The sequence below is a fragment of the Dendrobium catenatum genome, unplaced genomic scaffold (assembly GCF_001605985.2).
Source record: "Dendrobium catenatum unplaced genomic scaffold, ASM160598v2 fragScaff_scaffold_418, whole genome shotgun sequence".
NCBI lineage: Eukaryota > Viridiplantae > Streptophyta > Magnoliopsida > Asparagales > Orchidaceae > Dendrobium > Dendrobium catenatum.
Window position 1 is genome coordinate 189,477 of NW_021318880.1, and position 21,266 is coordinate 210,742.

At 35.2% G+C, this 21,266-nt stretch overlaps 1 protein-coding gene across 1 annotated transcript; it reads right to left on the bottom strand.

Annotated features, from left to right (window-relative positions):
- Nucleotides 1–659: 659 nt before the first annotated feature.
- LOC110098204 (protein POOR HOMOLOGOUS SYNAPSIS 1) lies at nt 660–11,988 on the bottom strand. The gene is made up of 10 exons (XM_020824946.2): nt 11,679–11,988; nt 11,132–11,248; nt 3,034–3,099; nt 2,255–2,358; nt 1,986–2,164; nt 1,855–1,901; nt 1,513–1,768; nt 1,062–1,114; nt 947–974; nt 660–847 (listed from the first exon to the last, which is right to left on the bottom strand). Exons 1-10 carry the CDS (start codon nt 11,964–11,966, stop codon nt 789–791), a joined length of 1,197 nt encoding a protein of 398 aa, XP_020680605.2. The 5' UTR covers nt 11,967–11,988; the 3' UTR covers nt 660–788.
- Between the last annotated feature and the right edge of the window lie 9,278 nt (nt 11,989–21,266).

Here is a 21,266-nt window from a genome sequence, read left to right on the forward strand (position 1 = left end):
AATGCTGCATTATCAATTCATGTGCTCATGTAGTCGAATACTTATTGGTAGATGCTTAGTCATTAGATTTGGAGGAAGGATGGGTAATCATATGGCGAAAGGAATGAAGAGGGAGACCTAGATCGAGATGGCGATGTTAAAGAGAGAAGTGTCAGGGAAATATCAGCACATGCTCAAGCACATTCTCAGGTATCTATTATGTTCATGCATGCATAACATAAATAGACGCGAGACTCGAATGGAATATAAAAATTAAGAGCATTTGACTTCAACCAGAAGCTGATCTTTAATGAAGACCCACACACTGTACCGAGAAATTATTTTGTGCGGAGTCCGGACGGGAAGAACCTTCCAGATTGTTGCGTAATTACTAATTATTTACAAATATTCAACAAATACTCACAAGATACTCATTAATACTCACAACTGATTATTTGTTGAATATTTATAAATACGTTGTAAATACTAACCGTCCGGACTCCGCACGTAATAATTTCTTCACCATACGCTGGATAAGCATGCTTTCAACCTTCCACTGAGCAAATTCAAAAAGGTATCCTAAAATTGGTAGATGTGCTGCAAAATTCAGCCTTGGCATGGTCTCATGGAAACATGGTTCTGGTAACTCTTAACTAATGGCTTTACAGAACCAAATTAAAAAAAAAAGGATATTTGTTAGCAAGTATAAAGAGATCTACCTTGTGATTCAGCTATAATAGACCAATACCATATCAAAAAACCAAAAAAAAAAATCATTGAGGTCTGTAATTTTGAGGTTTTGAAGCAGTTCACAGTGACGGGCCCTCTCCCAGTTCACGGAACACCTTTTCGATTGTGAACAGAAGATCTGTTTTAGAGTGCGACAGAGTTAAAGACGTAAAAGTTATATCTGAAACAAATAGAAGTTAAAAAGAAAAAAATGAATAGTTGCTTTAGAATTTCATACCATGAAACGAAGCATCTGACATGTATCTCTGATAGTAAAGAAGAATGTGAGTAGACATACAATCAAAGTATACATATCGAAAAAGAGGGATTTGTAAAAGGACAACGGACATTACCGCAATTTCATTCTTCATATCTGCGTCAAGTACAACAAGTTGCTTGCTATCATCTGTACTCAGTTAGCATAATGTAAACTGGTAATCTTAGCAAAATAACATGCACACATCTACTTCAACCGAAAATTTCTTGTTTAGGATATGCCAAAGCAAAAGAATTTTTTTTTAAAGCTTACAAAGAATAATTAACTGTAACAACTCTTGATTCTTATCTTTAAAAAAAAAAATGCCTTGCTATGACTATCTTGATTCTTATCTTTTAAAATGAAAAAGAATGCCTTGCAACCTGATGAAAATATTTTTATGTAGAATATCACAAACAATTTTGTTCAAGATATCCTTATCCTAGTTTTTCCCTCTTTTAAAGGGAAATTATTAGGTGCGGACAGCGAACGTAGAGATGCGTCCGGATTACTGCAAGCACTGCTTACACTCTACCTACACTCTGCTTACACTCTGCATACATACTGCGTATTTGTAAATATGTAGTAAATAAACAACAAATATTTAGTTGTAAGGATTTGTTGCTTATTTGATGTGTATCTACAAACACGCAGAGTGTAAGCAGAGCGTACGCAGTGTATCCAATAAATCGGACACATCTCTACTCCGTTGTCTGCACCTAATAATTTCCCCTTTTTAAAACCCATGAATACAAGATATAAGATAGTCAGCATACTCTGAGGAGAAAAATGCGGAGCACTTTCCTGCAAGATGTGGAAGATTACAAATAGAAAAAAGCGTTTAGCAAAACTGTTTTGGGAAAAAAGAGAAAGCAGCTCTAGGAGAATACCCCGCTCCTAAGTGTATGATTAGCTTCCTCCAGTTGCTTACTAATCTCTGCATATTAGTTAATAGTCAAAGCAACATGAATTATACAAGGTAGTAAGAAACACCCATTTCTAAGGTACATGTGCTTAATACCATTCTGCGGATATTTTGAACAATTGGTCAATAGCTCTGTAAAACTTGGGGGAACGAAAGAGGTAATTGTGTTACTGTTGTTGACAAGAGGCAAAGGACGGTATGATTCATCCTGGCCAAAGGCTGGAGACGGCATATCATTTGTTATGGCTTCTTCATAGCCTTCGCCCTCATTAGATCTATGGATACAAAGTCCCATGTGCATGAATACAGTTAATGCTTCATATTCTTAACTAAAGAAGAGTGATAGACCAGGAAATAGTCTTTACATGTATTCGAGTGCATTTGAAGCAATCATTTTAGATGGTGAAGAGCTATCACACAATAAATCACTTGCTGGATATGCAAAATCCATGGTATCCCTCGAACAGTCCTATGAATAAATTATAGCATCTTAGGAAAAAAAAATTTTTTTGAGAGTAAGATAAGTCATAAAGTCTGTGTAGGCATATATCATATACAGTTGCAAAACTAGTTTTTGAAGGTAGATGCGGCTAATTCCAAAAAAGAAATTACCCAAAAGTTAAAAGGGATAAAACTTTCATGATATGCATACAATAAAAAGATTTACCCTAATACCCAGGGAAAAGACTGACATCACAAAAGTACTTTATGAATGGTTTTATTTTACAGTTGCATAAACTTTTGAGATTGTGCTTTCTTTCTTATTTTTTACAAGGAAGCAATAAATGTAAGCACCAATAGCATGGTGAAAGATCTATCTTTTGAAACATCACAAAATTAAAGCTTAATAACTAACCAGATAATAATTCATCTTATTAACTTACAAGCCCGTAGTCCTAAATAGTAATATCAATGAAACATAAAACGTAAAAAAAAAAAGTAATTGACCAACGAGAATTCAGAAGCACCAATATTTCAAGCCTGTTCATCTGAAAATAAATTTTATATTTCTTAAAGAATTAAAAACAAGTGGCACTTCAGCATATCATTGTACAGAAAGAAGAACATATCATATCAATTCTTTTTTAATTCACGTTGAAGAATATATGTGAAGATTCTGCCTCAAAAGGAACTAAATTTTTACCTTAAAAAAGTAGATGAATGTTTCTGCATCTGCACACGTTAGAAATCTTACCACGAATTTCTGGATCTGAAAGGTCACAAAGTAGCATGCTTTTAGCGTTCACAACATAGATTGATTTGAGCATCAAATTAGTATAGATAAACTTGGAAACCAATTTCAAGAAAGCAAAAAAAAAGATGGCACGCACCCTTGAAACTGTAAAAATGCTACTCACTTTCTATTAACCCAAAATAATCTACAGGAATGGTAGAAGCAAAAGAAAACCACGATAATATAATAAAACTATTGCGATTGTTAAAGAGAGTATTTTTCTGCCATGTTCATTAATCCCTTTTATGTTTAAGCACCCAAATGCCACTTTGGAAACTTTTCAGACAGGCAATCTGCAGATAATATAATGAGCATCTAAGCATAGGACTCAGATAACAGGATAACGATGTCCTAACAAAAAATATCAAATTTATTTCAATACAGCTGTTTGAAAATAGTTGGGACTCTGCTTTGTAACCAAGTAAAAGACTTAATTGGAAGAAAATGAATGAGAGCGAGTTTCTAACCTAACTTCATAAGGATTACAATAGTGAGAGGTTACAAGTATTATTCACAAGCACATAACAAAGATAATGGTAGTATTAGTTAATATAATTCTAATATTGTCCAATTTAAATTTTTATAGAATAAAAAATTAGATTAATTTAATACTGTCGTTGCAAGGTCCCAAGTCCTGGATGAGAACAACAGAGGGTTACATTACGTAGTCGACAACCAACGTAAACATTGTCGAATAATCATGACACAAATACTTTAAAAAATTGTGTTAATGCTAGGGTGTCCCCTAAAAGCGATGCACTGTATGGCTTGAATATAGCGACAATTGTGCAAGGGCCGCTGCACCAGCGCCTTGGTGCAATGTTAAACAGGCAAGGATTCCCACATCAAAGACGGATGTGGGCAAAGAAGCTAGTCCATGAAACTAAAATTAGGATAGAAACTTGGATTATAGATTCCTTTACAGGAAAATTAATAGAATTAATAGATATTATAATTCATAGGAAGATAAATTTTCTGTGCATTCAGGAAATTAAATGGGTTGGAGAGAAGGATAAGGAGATTGATAGTTTAGGATTTCAACTATGATATTCGGGTAGGAGTCGTACTAAAAATGGTGTATGTGTGATTACAGATAAGCGTTTGAAGGATCATGTTATAAAAATTAATATAATTGAAGATAGAATTATAGTTTTAAAGATTGTTATTGATGCTAAGATTGTTAATATTATAAGTTTTTATGCTCCTCAAATAGGTTTGGATATGAATTCAAAATTAAAATTTGGAATGGCTTAGAATAATTAATACAAAAGATATCTCTTAAAACAAGATTTTTATTGGAGCAGATTTAAATGGACATGTTGGTAGAGAGGTAGATGATTTTAAAAGAATTCATGGTGGCCATGAGTTTGGAATGACAAATGAAGGTGATAGGATGATATCAGATTTTTATTTAGCATATATTTTTTAATTGTTAAGAGCTTATTTAAGAAAAGAGATGAGCATCTCATCACTTATAAAAATGGATATAGTTAAACTCAGATTAATTATTTTCTTATAAGAAAATTATATCGTTTAGATTGCAAAAATTGTAAAGTTATCCAGAGTGAAAATTCATATACACAACATCGATTATTAATTTTGGACTTTAAGATAAATGTGCATAAAATAAAAAAATAAAGTAAAATGATATTCTAGGATTAGATGGGGGCATCTAAAGAATATTAACAAAAATATTTTTGAGAATAAGATTTTAGATCTTAAGATTTTGTCTATGCTATGGGCTCTGAAAATTCGGCCCCGGCCTCCCTCGCTGCTTTCTTCGGGGGCAATGTTAACGGAATTAAGTTTCGGGATAAATTTTGATAAGGCAGATGGATTTGCAGATAAGACACTACCCAGACATTTAACCCTCATTTTGCGAGGACTTTATGATCTGAGTTCAGGTTTCCTGTAGGCGCGAGCATCTATAGTTAATTACCCCTCTCGATAATGAGAGAGAACTTTTGATTAACACTAGTCGTCAATCAGATACATAGAAATACATGTATCTCGCATATAATAGCAAAATGGGCATGGTATTTAGAAATCTGAAGGTTTTATATTTGAAATTGGAAATTTCACTATCTTGCACTTAAAGCGGATGGTGAGGGAATGGATGATAGACCCGATCAAGATCCCATGGTTCTGTCATCCCAGGCCATCATGGTCCCTGATTAACTTAGTTAGAGGAGGTAGTCGATCCAACCTAATAGAAGGATCCTTGTCGGCAGCCATGGGTTGCTTCGTCCAAGGGTTCCTTATAGACTTGGGATGGATGTTTGTCTAAGGGGACAAATTTGAATCCACCTTAGCTAACAGAGAGCTTTATGTCCTATCGATTATATAATATTGATTTATATCTAAAGGATTTGATGACATTAAGGAACGTATTGACTCTGGCTATTATCGTAATTTAGCGGTGCCGTTTGCCGGCAAAACCACTGGGCTCTCATCTACTGTTTGTCAAGCTAAATATAGTCTTTTGCATTTTAATGTTGATTACAAGGCATATTCGCAATCATTGATCGTCCTCTGTTATTGCTTTGTGTATGTTTGCAAGAAGTTTTATTAATTGCAGGTGAGTTGATGCATTTTGTTGTATGTTAACCTTTAGCATTGTAGAGAACTATAGTCTTCACTTATTGATTGATCATTACCATTGGAAGTGACATTGTAACATTCATCATATGCTGCATCATGTACATATACTTGTCCTTTGTAGCACTTAAGACTTAATTCTCATGAGTCCTTTGTTGTTCAACTCGTTGATAATCATTTGAATGCCTTGCATCACTGTTCGCGAATAGTTTGTATGCGGGATTATGCTTCTATCACAAGTCCTTGAATATTTGTTTGCATTACAAGTCTATCACCTTCTTATTTGTGCATAAGCCATGTTCACCATGAGTATGCTATTTTGATTTGAATGTAAACTATTATACACTTGATGAATCATCCATTGCCACTCATGGATGCTTGTATTTACTTATAAGCAAGGTTTAAAAGCCTCAGTCCAGGTGAGGCGTACGCCTCATCCAGGTCCAGAATTGCGTAAGCCTCGAGGCGTTTTTTGGTTGAATTGCGCAAAGGCGCGCCTTGAGGCGCGCCTCTAATTGCGCAATTTTAAACCATGCTTATAAGTAAGACATTGTATGCATGACAATTCTTCTTTTTACACCTGCAAAGGGATTTGTCATATTTGTTTCTTGCTTCATTCGTGAGTAGGCTATTGCAATTGTTGCAATCATTTTAAGTCAATTATAAATAAATCATGTTGAAGTCCACAAGTCCTTTGTTTGATTATTGATGTTCATTAGAATGATCTAGGCCTGTAGTTAACATTTGCACTGAGTCCTTGTGGTCCAAATCGAGTTCCCTATATCACTTTCAAGTTTAAAATCCTTGCTGTTCAAGTCTTGTTCAAGTCTCCTGTGGTCCAGTTCAAGTCTTTGCTTGAGTTCAAATGTTCAAGTCATGTCAACTTAATGTTCAAATCAAGTTTGGATTCAATGTTTGCAAGTTCGATTAATGTTTAAATTGAGTTAAAGTCCTTTTTATTTAATCAAATTCAAGTCCGAGCTCAAGTCCAAATTGTCCAAGTTTTGTTCAAGTTAAACTTCCTGTCTATTGGAATCTAAGAAAATATGCGATGCAAAGATTTTAGCTTTTAATGATTTATATAATAAATTAGATACTAAGGAGGGTGAATAATATATATATATATAGTAAATATAATATATATTACATTATATACATATATATATAATACTAGTAATATATATATTATATATATATATAATATATATATAACTATATATATTATATATATATATATATATATATATATATATAAAGTTAGCCAAAACAAAGAGATAGAAGTAGTAAAATTTTAGTTCAAGTATAGTGTATTAAAGATGAAGATCAAAAAAGTACTTTTCTTAGAAGTTGATATTTCAACAAAGGTTGATGAGTATTTGCTAAATTTTTGATGAAAAATGTGAAAATATGATTGACTTTAGTGACCTTACATCCTAAATAAAAATAAAGATTTTTTATTTTTATCGGCATAATGTTTAAAATTGCGCATTCGGGCATTGAGGCGTTTTTCATTCGTAAGGCGAGCGTATAGCCTCAAGGTGTTTTAAGGCGTAAGCCTCAAAATCAAAAGATTCGTAAACATAAAATGATAAATTTTTTATACTAATGAGTGAATAATTATAAACATAAAAAAACATAGATATGAAGTGAAATCAAATATCCCAATAATAAAACAACATGAATAATAGTTCACTCAAAAACTTCTATCTTTTCCCAAATCCTATTATTCTTTTCATTAACATATAATTCAAATTTTAAAAAAAATAAATAGCAATGACATATCACATAAGAACTCATAAGTCACCAGCACTGTCATCACTAAGGGTTCTTTCATTTGAATCATTATTATGAGAACTGCTCTGTCCCATTCCTACTACTTATAGAGTCTAATGTCGGGCATTTACTTCAAGATTTATGTAAGTTTTAATATATATAGCGTGAGGCGTAAGCCTCATGCTGGTGAGGCGAGGCGGGCCTCAAGGAGGGCCTCAACCAAGTTGAGGCGCAAGCCTCATAAAAAAAACTCGAGGTGTAAAGCATCGAGGCGTTTTTTACTGGAATTGCGCAAAGGCGGGCCTCAAGGCGGAGCCTCATATTGCACATAGGCTATTAGTAAACCAAGAGTTAAAGAGGCTTTAAAGAAAATGAAGGGTGAAAATGCTATTGGAACTGATGATATTTCAATAGAGGTGTGGAAATGCTTAGGAGATGAAGGGATTTCTTGGCTTACTAAACTTTTTAATACTGTTTTGAAGACTAAAAATATGTCAGATGAGTAGAGAATGAGTGTGTTAATTCTTATTTTTAAGAATAAACGTGATGCACAATATTGTGCAAATTATAGAGGAATTAAGTTAATGTGTCATACTTTAAAACTATGGGAGTGAGTTATGGAGCATAGGTTGTAGTGTGATACTAATGTTTCTCAAAATCAATTTGGATTAATGCCGGGTAGGTCTACTATGGAAGGCATACATTTATTGAGAGGTTTGATGGAGAATTATAGAGAGAATATGGAGGATCTACAAATGATATTTATTGATTTAGAGAAAACATACGATAAAGTTCCAAGAGAAGTGCAATGGAGAGTTCTTGAAAAGAAAGGAGTTAATAACGCTTATATTCAAATAATTAAAGATATGTATGCAGGAGCTATTACTTGTGTTCAAACACAAGGTGCTTGACGACCAAGTATTTTCCTATTTTGGTTGGATTACATCAAGGATCAGCCTTAAGCCCATATTTTTATGCTTTAGTCATGGATGTTCACACTAGACATTTGCAAGAGGATGTACCTTGGTATATGTCTTTTGCTGATGTTATTCTTCTTATTGATAAGATTAGAGAGGGAGTTAAGGGTAAACTTGAATTATAGAGGTCAACCTTAGAGTCTAAAGGTTTTTGCTTGAATAGATCTAAAATAAAATATATTGAGTGTAATTTTAGTAGTAATATACCTAGTGAGGGGATTGTGACTTTGAGCTATCAAGTCATTAAAAAAAGTACACATTTTAGATATCTTGGATTTATTGTTTAGAGTTATGGTGAAATAGAAGGGGATATTATCAGCAGAATTCAAGTTTGTGGTTGAAGTGGAGAAATGCATCGGGGTTGTTGTGTGATAGAAAAACCCAGCAGACAACTCAAGCTGTCAAATAAGCAAAAAGAGAAAAAATGGACAAAAGGACTCAGGCATATGTGGCTCACAACCTATTCATCATATCACAAATGCAAATTCGTCAGATAATCAACAACAAATTTGAAACCGAGGAATTCTGAATAGGTAACAACTAATCGAAGGCAACCCAGGTTGCCATAGGGCCATCCTACAACAACATGATTGGCACAAGGACCATCACAAGAGCACCAAGATAACTCAAACAGCAAAAGACCATCCAGAAAACCATTGAATGCCAAATTGGGAACACTGCACATAATAGAAAACCAATACAAAAATTCATTCTACTGAATATCTGTTTTGGGTTTAAAGGACAAAGCAAGAGTGAAACTTAAAATAAAATGAACTTTGAGTTAAATGGCTTTCTCAATGAGTTCAAGACCTCAAGAACCTTCTTGTAATCTCTTCTTGAAAGATTACACACTATAGAAGTAAATTGCAAAGCTTAGAGCACTGAAAAACTTTTGTAAATGAAGAACTCATTGTGCAAAACAGAAGAAAGATTTCCAAAGTTATTTCATGAACAAGTATAGTGGATATTTATAGGGCTGTGGATCATGTATGAAGATAAGATGAAATGAGACAATAGCCCAAACTTTAATCCAAAGATTCAAATTTTGTCTGGGAATTATATTCGAAGGGCATAAGAGATTGTGATAAAAAATGCACAAGGATCTCTTATGTATGCAAGAAGTTGGTTGATAGCACAAAAAATAATTCACTTTAGGAGAAGCAATCCATAGTAAGTGGCCCAACTATAAGGTACCACAGTCCAAAACCAATGATTTCTTATTTCAATTTTCCATAAATCAACAATCATATATGGTGAGGGAAATATTCTGAGAATGCTTTAGCTTGTTTCAATACAAAAAGGTTGTATTGATTAAATTCATTGAACTTAGCTAGTGAATCAAGATGTGTAGAAATGGCTGTCCAAGCTTCCCAATCAAATTCACTAAATTTGATCGATCAAACACATAGCTATTCACAGCCCTCTAATCAAGTTTATCGAACTTGGCTGTTTAAGCAACCCTAGAACTACAATCAACATTACAAAACTTGGTCAATCAAGCTAGGTAATGCAATCTGGCATACGGAAGGCTTACGGTCAAGTTCACTAAACTTGCCAAGAGCCATGTGAGGTATGAAAGGTCTTTCCAGAGACTTCCAAAAGAGCTCAATAAAGTTGGTTGATAGTGCTACAATGCAATAGGATATTCGCCTGAGTAGACTAGTCAAGTTCAGCAAGTTTGGTTGGTGCTCCAACATGTAGATGAAAGAAACTTTCCTAAGGGTAACAGTTAAGTTAGATGGATTTGGTTGATAGCCGAAGCGTTTTGAGCTAATGATTAAGATTTCTCAAGTTAAGTTCAATAAACCAGGTTGGCGGTATGCATTGATGTATTTTATCATAATATCATGAAAAACAAACCTTTGGCTTAGCATAACTAGTATGCTAACATAAAAATCCTAAGACAAAAATATCTTGCAACAAAATTCTTTTGATGCAATCAATGCTCAAAGAACTCTTGATTACATGTACATAATAGTCTATTCACATACAAAGGAGTTAGCTCATATTTGCTCAAGTGCTTGTTCTTCATCGAAATAGCTTAGGAGATTAACAATCTTTCATTGTTTGATAATGACTAAACAGTTAACTATGCCTGAGATTACATGCTCAAGATGAACAACGATATCACAAGCATAGAACGAAGAATGATATAGCAAGGTCATCATAACTTTAATGCCACAAAAGAAGAATATGACACACAGAGTCTTTACAAAACATCAGCTGGAACTAAAACAACAACTAAATTCAAGAACCTAAACTTATCTAACTGAAGTACAAGAGCATCCATTGGCAACCGATTAAGCTTCAAAGCATGATTCAAACACAACAAAGAAATAGATTTTTCATTCAAAGAAATATAAAAACAGTACGTTGAATTTGAAATAAATAAAGAGAAAACTTCATAGGTAATCTGCTCCTGCAAAAGATCGTGGTGAAATTATAGGAGTGAAACTGTGCAGCATTCATTTTCTTATTGAATACGTCAAAATCTAATTTCCCATTAACATAGCACAACAGCACAAAGGGATGCCACTAGCACGACTAGTATCAGGAGTAGCAAAACAATTAAATGGAAGTAACCCAACATATAGGAGATGAGGAGAATGAAATTAGCACCATATACAAAATCCAGATTCAAGCAGGGTTGCTCCACTTACCTGGTTAGAACAATCCCTATAACTCATAAAAACCACTCTGCTCCCTCTAACCGGGCACTGAGGCACACAAGCAACTTGAGGCCACGTCAAGTGGAGACTGGAAACGATGTGCTCTTCCTACAATCATCCATAGTAAAATATTTCTATTCGGTCACTCTATATTGCTCAAATTCAAATATCCAGCACAAACAATCCAAAGAAAGCAGAAAAATAACAGAATCGATGCAGGCATGTACAGGTCATACAAACCTAGTATTGCAACTGAAATTAAACCCTCAATCACAAAATCATGAGATTCAAGCATATAATATTGGAAATATTTCAGAAACATCTATACAGAAATAATAGAGAAAACCTCGCCAACCCAAACAGCACTAAGCCGCATTCTAATGATCAAATGTAGAATGTAAGAGAAGCAAAATCTAACAAGAACTATTGGCTAGGATTCCCAAATACAAGCAAGCGTCGTCTGATTGGTGATCCCTAAACTATATATAATCTAACAGCCAAAACAGGAAGACAAAAGAAGCGAACAGAAGGTACTGACGTGTATGTAGCCAGCGACGGAAATGGAGAGCACAGCGACGTCGGAGGAGCTAGCCTTGACAATGAGGATGGTTGCCGGCAAGGATGCGGTGAGCCAGGTGCCTCTGCAGTAGCGCCCTCGGCCCTTGGTAAGCGGACGGGGTGCGACGTCGACAGTGGGGGAGTGCTGCCACTGAAACATGAAGAAGCGGGAAAACTCCCCTTTCCACTGCTCCCTCATCGTTGTTGGGTTGGGTGCCGGGAGTGCTGAGGGCGTCAGGGTAGATGGCGTAGCAGCAGCTTCCGTCATAACCTTGGCGGTCTGTCCAGGGAATGGGAATGGGAACGGGAAGAATGCAAAGACTGGACGGCAACAATATTTTTGCAGCGAAAATAAGCGAAATCGTTCACGTACGGAATTAGGATCGGCGTCTTATTTCTATAATTTCAAATGCCCGCCGGTTGTGCAAATCGAAATTATTCGAAAAATAAATAAATAAAGAACTTAATAGTGAATTAATACATTTCTTTCATGCGCTCTCGAATAAATCTGATTTAGGTGTAGTGACTGTGAGCTCATGCTTTTGATGCTTTTAACTTGAATACTATGTGGAACAACTGAACAAGTAGGGGTATAAATGAGACGGGTATCAGTTTAATTGAGTTAAGTTTAATTAGTTGTTATTGAGCTCGAGCTCCTTTATTAAGCTCGAGCTGGACATAAAAAATTCATAGACTCGAGCCCGACTCGATTGCTCAAGCTCGTTTAGAAGCCTCGATCGATTCTTTAGTTTTAAATTAAAAAATCAATTTTTTTTACCATTTTATTTTTTAAATGTAGGATTAATTAAATTTTATTATAATATATTATATAATACTAATTTAAATTTACTATTAAATATATTTTAATTTAATCAAGCGGCTCAACAAGTTTTCGAGCCTAGTTAGGCTTGAGCTCTCGAGCTCATTTAATATACAAGCTCGAGATAGGTTTGAGCTCAAACTCGTGGCTCAATAAGCTCGACTTGAGCCGGCGAACCGACTCGGCTCACTTATACCCGTAGAAGCAAGAAAAAATTTAGAGATGTCAAACCAGAACTTTACGAGTATTTGATGGAGATACATAAAAAAATTCATAAGATTAACCCAATAAGCATTGGATTTAATCGAGAGGAAGATCCTAAGGGCGAACACACTAGAAAGATTCTCAGACTCTAGGACGATCTAGCATTAGGGCAATAGCTTCCATAATCAGCACTCGCTAACCAATGGCGAAAATTCCACTCCCCCACCCAAGTAATTGAGGGGAAACCACAGCTAACAAATGAATCCTCCAAGAGGGCAAATTATTAGGTCCGATCACCGAACCTAAAAATAGGTCTGGACATCCAATTAAAACTTGCCACGTCGACTGCGCTTTGATTGCACTTTAACTGCGCTTTAGGTGCGCTTTAACTATGTTTTACCTGCACTTTGACTGCGCATTGTTGACTGCACTTTGATTGTGCTTTACCTGCACTTTTGACGCGCTTAACTTAAAATAATATTTTTTTAGTATCCCTGATAGAGATTACAAAATAAAGGCTTCCAATGGGGTTTAAAAATCCCCACCTAGAGTCATATTGACATATTGTGGAAGATGGGACCCAAGCAACCATCTTGCATATTTTGATTCAACAATCTTGCCCATGAGACATCAATATTAATACAATATTAATTAACAAGAATCTGTTATACGTGTGAGCCTATCAAAGTCTTACACATGTCCCATACTTGTAAATAAACTCTTATATATAGATTATGTCCTGTACTCAGAACACAAGGAAATTAATATAATATTCTATCTTTACTGTTTATCTTCTTTATTTTTGCTTGCGTAAGATTCATGAGTTCATAGAATTCTACATGGTATCAAGAGTGGCGTTCTGATTCTGACGAAACTACCATGACGACGCTCGCTTCCGCATCCTCCTCCGCTCATACTACGGCAGGATCCGGCGTCTTAACTCCGGCCATTCCCCCAGCTCTCAAATTCGTAATTTCTAACATCAAAACTCTCGTTCCATACTCTCTTACTCCCGACAATTTCCCTCTCTGGAGCACCCAATTTGCAGAACTGCTCAAGGCGAACGGGTTTAGCAACTTTCTTGAGCCAAAATCAGCATCTGAAAATGTCGATCCGAATCAAGAAAAACAAGATTGGTCCATAACGGATCAGAATCTGGCTACCGCCATGTGTTCTACAATCTCTCTGGCTGTCCTTCCCTATGTGATTCATCTTGAATCAACATATGAGATTTGGTCCACACTTCATACGCGGTTTCAATCATCAAATCGATCAAAGGTTATACAACTCAAAAACGAGCTTCATAACCTGTCGATGCAATCGCTATCTATGTCTCAGTATCTAACTGAGGTCAAGAAGATAGTTGATCAGATATCCGCGGCGGGATCTACCGTTGATCCGGAAGACGTAATGATCTACATCCTTAATGGACTTCCTGCGGAATACCAGTCCTTCACGACCTCGATCAGGACGATGCAAAACTCATTATCTCTCGACAGCCTATACGCGCTGCTCATCAGCGAAGAAATTCACCTCAAATCCGCAGCGGCAAGATTTCCTAAACCACCCGACATTCAGGCTGCTCTCTACTCCTCCAACGGCCGGGGTCGGCGTGGGCACGGCCGCCCTAACAGAGAAAATACATCGTCGCAACACACCACTCAACCTTCATCCGTTTCATGTCAAATTTGCAAGAAGAAAGGGCATCAGGCTGACTCATGCTGGCACCGACTCAACATGAGCTACACACCAAATCAACAATTACCCAAGAAATCCAATGCTCTTCTTGCGGCTAATGAAAATATCTCCGTAGATGACTGGTACATCGACTCGGGAGCTTCTCGCATATAACGAACAAAAATGACAATCTTGACACCTCCTACGTCTACAGTGGCACTGATCGTGTTACAATTGGGGACGAAAGATCTATTCCTATATCTCATATGGGAACAGGACTTCTTCCGACCCCAGCTAGTACTCTTCTTCTCTCTCGTTTACTTCGTATTCCTTCTTTATCTTATAATCTTCTCTCTATCTATAATTTGGTTAAAGATAACCCTATCTCTATAATTTTTGATGCTAACGGTTTTACATTTAAGGATCTGAGGACAAATCAAACTATACTTCAAGGACCCTGTAAGGATGGGTTGTATCGCATAGCTGCTCACAAGAAGACGCCTATCACCGGTTTAATGACTACCGGAACCTCCTATATCAACTGGCATAGCAGACTTGGACATCCGCATGCTCGCGTCCTTCACAACATTTCCAACAGCAATTCGTCTCTGCATATTTCGACATCTAAACTTGTCTGTAAAGCATGTATGACGTGTAATGGGCATAAAATCCCTTTTGAACTATCTACTAGCTTGTCGAATGCACATTTAGATTTAGTTCATTCCGATGTTTGGGGACCATCTCAAATTCCCTCTCATCAAGGTTTTCGGTATTACATAATATTCGTAGACGACTACTCACGTTATGTTTGGTTATTTCCGCTGTTTTCAAAATCCGATGTTACAAATACTTTTATTAATTTTGTTACTTATATTGAAAGACAAACTAACCGAAAACTCAAAATCATAAAAACAGATGGTGGTGGTGAATTTATCAACAGCAGATTCCAAAAGTTCACACGGACTGCCGGAATCCATCACCAAACTTCATGCCCATATACTCCCGAGCAGAACGGAATCGCCGAAAGAAAGCATTGGCACATAATTACAACCACTCGTACGCTTCTACAACAAGCGTCTCTTCCGCTAACTTATTGGCTTTAAGCTGCAACTACGGCAATTTACCTTATAAACCGTCTTCCTTCCATGACAACTGAACAACTATCTCCGTTACAACAAATGTTTAACATAAAACCGTCTTATGATCATCTCCGAATTTTTGGCTGTGAATGTTATCCTCTCCTTCCTCCAACGCATCGCACCAAGCTTACTCCCACATCTCCGGCCTGTGTCTTCATGGGCTACTCTGAATCCATGAAAGGATACAAGTGTCTTAATCAGTCTAATAACAAAATCAGTATATCAAGACATGTGAAATTTAATGAAAACATTTTTCCTTTTCATCACAGGTCTGCCCAAGAAAGTGAGTCTCAATATACCACTCCATCCTCTCTGTTGATTCCTTCGTCTGTCATTCCTCTTATACATCAAAGCCACAGCAAGTCCAACTTGTGTCCACAACCGTTGCGTTCCAGAGATCAAGATCATGGTCCAGAACCTATGAACATTACACCGGAATCAACCAGTAGTCAGCTACCATCTCCGGTCTCTAATCCAACACCGAAACACCACCCCATGACCACACGCCGACAAACAGGATCGCTCAAACCCTTTAATAAGCTCAATCTTCTGCATCAAGAAAACTTGCACACTGATCCATCATCTTACAGCGTAGCGATCAAAAAGTACGAATGGCGTCACGCAATGGCTGAGGAGTTCTTTGCCTTACAAAAACAAGGTACATAGGATCTTGTACCCCAACCTTCCAACTGTTCTATTCTTGGATCTAAATGGACCTAACGAACAAAATACAATTCGGATGGCTCCATTGCACGCTACAAAGCTAGACTAGTTGCTCTTGGTAACCAACAAGAATACGGTCTTGACTTTCATGATACTTTCAGTCCGGTAGCTAAGCTACCAACAATTCGAATTATGTTTACTATTGCACTGTTCTACAAATGGCAAATACACCAACTGGACGTGGCAAATGCCTTCCTACACGGGGACATTAACGAAACAATTTATATGAAGCAATCGAAAGGGTTCGAGGACGCTCACAACCCAACTCACATGTGTCGTCTCCGAAAGGCCATTTATCGACTTCGTCAAGCTCCTCGGCAATGGTACACTACTTTTACTACACATCTTCTCCAACTCGGTTTTCACCATAGTCAAGCGGACCCTTCCTTGCTCATTCTTCATCGAGGCCAAACCCATATATATCTTCTGGTCTATGTGGATGATATTCTAATTACGGGAAATAGCTCAAATGAAATGAATGTTCTGATAGCACAGCTCAGCTCCAAGTTTACAATGAAAAATCTCGGCATTGCTAGTCACTTATTGGGAATCAAGATAGACTCCAACCCAGATAAGTTCTTTCTCTCTCAAACTAATTACGCCAATTCAATCATACAATTGGCCGAGCTGCAATGCTGCAACTCGGTCTCTAATCCTTCGGTCACCAAAATTCCAGATTCGGCTTCTACAGAACCTCCGTGCTTCACTTCAGAGGCTTTTCGGACTATAATCGGGTCTCTTCAGTATCTAACACTCACCCGACCAGACATAGCATATGCGGTTAATGCCCTCTCCCAGCACATGCATGATCCGTCGAACTATCACACAACAATGCTGAAGAAATTGATCAGATACATCAAAGGATCAACTGAGTTCGGTCTTCCGATTGCCCGATCAGATCTCTCTCTCTCCGCACGTTTTCAGACGCCGACTGGGCATCGGATCCCATTACCTGCAAGTCCACCTCAGGTTTTTGCACATTCCTAGGTAACACTCTAATTTCCTGGACAATGGAGAAGCAACCGACTGTGTCTCGCTCATCCACGGAGTCGGAATACCGGGCACTGGCAGCGGCAACTGCAGACACAATCTGGATCAAGAAGCTACTTGCGGACTTTTGCATTCCTCATCCTTTACCAGTGGACATCTTCTGTGATAACACGTCTGCTATTGCCTTGGCTAACAACCCTGTCTTCCACGCCCGTACCAAACATATTGAAATTGATCAACGCTTTATCCGGGATCACATTCAACGACAAACCATTCGGTTGCTACCTATAAGCACCATTGACAAAATAGCAGATATTCTAACCAAGCCCTTAGCTACTCCTCGTTTTAAAACTCTTCGATTCAAACTTACCATTGGTCCAAATGCTTAGTTTGAGGGGGAATATTAATACAGTAATTAATTAACAAGAATCTGTTATACGTGTGAGCCTATCAAAGTCTTACACGTGTCCCATACTTGTAAATAAACTCTTATATATAGATTATGTCCTGTACTCAAAACACAAGGAAATTAATATAATATTCTATCTTTACTGTTTATCTTCTTTATTCTTGCTTGCGTAAGATTCATGAGTTCATAGAATTCTACAATCAACGATGCGTTAAAGTATTGGTTATTCTTTTCCAACTTCAAAGACTGATTCTCACACTTACCACAAGGCATCGTCATGTACGCTCATATATACCTAGCATGTTCTATCCAAATAATTCTATGGAATTTAGAGAAAACTCTTATTTCTATAATCAAATATTACATAGAATAATATACCATCTTCAAAGATAGAAATAATATTATGCAATGAATTCGAAAATAAAAAATAAGGTTTTGAAAATTTTCATTTCTATAGTAAAAAATAATATAGGGAATATCATGTTATCTTTAAAGATAAAAATAATATTCTACAATAATATTTGAAATAAAAATATATATAATATTTGAAAAATTATCCACATTCCTAAAGATCTTTCCCGTATCTTAGGAATAAGATAGTATTTTTTTTTTTTAATCTAGAGTTGGATGTTCTTCATAAAGGTAAACCCTATGATTAATTAAATTCCGAGAGAGATAAATCTCTTGAGAATATTCCCAATAAAATAGTGACAAATCTTTAAAAAAAGATTGGCATAAAATTGAGAAACTTTTAATTTTTTTTTTAATTTTATTTCAAAGTTCAAGGCAGGGATCAGAATTTAAAATTTTTAAAAAGAGATTGGCATAAAATTGAGCAATTGTTTTTAGACCCAATGAAAAAAGATTATGAAGCACTTAATCCTGAGAAACTTAACGGTAACTTCAATCTCCTCTATGTTGGACTTCAGTATTTTGAGAATTAAAATTTTTTATTTAATTAATATTTTATTAGAAAATTAGGACTTAAAATAAATCATATCATCATCTCATCGACATTCATAGAACAATTCAATTATTCAAACATTTGCACATATCCACCATTCACATTAAATAGAAATAAACATGTTAATCACTTTAAATCATAGTAACACTGCTAATCTAGAACTAGGATTAATATTCCTAACTAACAACAAACGTGTATGCTAGGTTGTGTGGATGATCAAATCATTAGGATTTTAAGTTCTATTTTCTAAATGTAATTTTATTTAAGTATTTAGTGTCGTTTAAATTCAAGAATTAATGTGTTAAAATTTTCAAAAGATTTTAGGGTTTGTTATTTGAATTTGAATTTATTATTTTAAAAATACAATGGGAAGCAAAGTCAAAGTGCAATGACTTCACCTACCAATATGTCCTAGTAAAAACAAGATGTAATCACTCCATTTAAGAAGTTGAAACAAGACTAGAAATTTCTTTTATGATTTTGAACAATTAAGTATTTTATTAAGGTGTGTTGGAAGCTTTATATTTTAAATGTTGTTTGGGGCTTAAAAATTCGTGAGATAACCTTATTATGGTTGAGAAGATAAACCCAAATAAATTCTTAAGTATCTTTAAGATTTTGGAATGCTTATTATAAATTTTATGTTATTTATTATTCTATATTGCTTATTGAATAATTATAATATAGTAAATTAGGATAGGTTTTGATTGATTAAATGAATTTAAAACTTCAAGAAATTCTCTTTGAAAGTCATGATAGCTCAAAGTGAGTCTATTGAAGTTCCTAAATTGTTTAAAATAATTTGATGATTTTTAATGATTCATTTCATTCAAATTTGGCATAAGCACAATTCAAGCCTGATTCAACCTTGATTAGCATTTAATTTAAGTTCAATAATTTAATATCTTATTAGCAATGATTTTCTTTATTTCATTATTCTATTATGAGTTTAATGCAATTTGATTTTTACTTATTTAGTAATGAATTTTTTAAATTAAAGATAAAATAGGATTTCTTATGATAGATGGTATTAGGGTTTGATGTTTGACCCTTGAGATTACCTCAAAATGACATGAAATTTGAACTTCAAACCATACTGACTAAGGATGAATAAATGAAATGTTAAGATCATTTGGAAGTTATTTAAATTTTTAATGATATGTTGATTATGAGTTTGACCTAGGTTTGACTTTTATTTAGAATGGATTCTTTAATTATAAATACAATGGCTATTATTATTATTATTATTATTTTATTCCATAAAAATTTTATATGAGTTCAATGAAGGCGAGTTGTTTTTTATGATTATTTATAAAATTTTCTAGTTGTTATGCATAATTCTTTTTTATTTTTTTAAATTTTTTAGCTGAAACACATATCTGGGTTTACATGTTAATACCAAAAAAATTTGCAAGTTTTTAAAGGGTTTAAATGCTCATTAATGCTTAGAGAGCTACAATCAAAAAGAAAAAAAAAGTCCTAATGAGCCAAGGAACCCTAGTACTTACAAAATAATAAACATAAAATATAAAATAGTGGGGCAGGAAGCTACCACCAAAAAAAAGGTCTAACTCAGCTCAACATTAGAATAAAGAAGAAGAAGCAGAACCATCGACAACCACCATAACCTTAAGAGACAATGCCATTGTGGGCTATGTGCCCATATCAACTGAGAGCATGACCGATTAGTAGTACCTTTGCTGATACAAACACATAAGCTCACTAAAGCTTACCCAACCAACCAAAAACCACAGTCTAGGGATGAGGAAAGAGGACAACAACTAATCAGTCTTAAATAGAGATAAAGGGGAAAAACCCCTCCAAAAGAAAGAAAAGAAGCAACAAGAATAGCTGTCAAACTAGCCAGCAAAAATTCAAAAAGTTAGACGGATCTTTTATAAGGTAGGCTAGAATGATCCAAATTAACCAAACCCTTGAGCATGCCAAATAAAAAAGACCTAGTAAATTAAGGGAAACCCACTAAATTACACCCAATATTAGCTAAATATTTAGCAATATAATTCCTTTCCCTCAAAATATGAGTGATGGATTAGGAAATGCGAAAAAACCAATGATTAATTTCCTTGATAATATAGAAATAAGAGAGATTGGAATTCATATTACCCGCAATATAATGAATAAGAAGAGTAGCATCAACTTCAATCCAAAGATTAGTAAGACCTAAAGAAATATACAACTTAAGACCATAATGAAGAGCATGAAGTTTAGCCATGATAATAATGGTAGACACACTAGGACCAACAAAAGGAATAATCAAATTACCACAAAAATCATGAATAATACCCCTATATAAAGCATTAGAATTATTCAAAGAGCCATCGATGTTAAGTTTAAAATAGACTTGAACTGGTTTAAGCCATCTTACAAGTTTACCATCCTTAATAGGGGAGGGGGAATGAAACAATATACCAAAATTAGCAGCAGTATGATAAAAACCTTTGAAGCAATTATCCGTAATAAAATTAGCTACAAACAGCTGCACCACTTTATCCTTGACTTTAGAGATAATAGTCAAAGCATTCATACAAATATCCTCATGCTTAGACTCATTCATACTTTTTGATAGAAACCAGCAAATAATAATAGGTAAGACATTAGTAATATTACCTTTAGTAGGAATA

What these genes read in the sequence shown, in the direction of transcription:
- LOC110098204 (XM_020824946.2), bottom strand. Translation starts at nt 11,966, where the DNA reads ATGACGGAAGCTGCTGCTACGCCATCTACCCTGACGCCCTCAGCACTC. An exon ending in ATAGGGATTGTTCTAACCAG is followed by an intron (nt 3,100 to 11,131) that starts GTAAGTGGAGCA and finishes GTGACCTTTCAG; the next exon opens with ATCCAGAAATTCGTGGTAAG. An exon ending in ATCATACACTTAGGAGCGGG is followed by an intron (nt 1,769 to 1,854) that starts GTATTCTCCTAG and finishes CACATCTTGCAG; the next exon opens with GAAAGTGCTCCGCATTTTTC.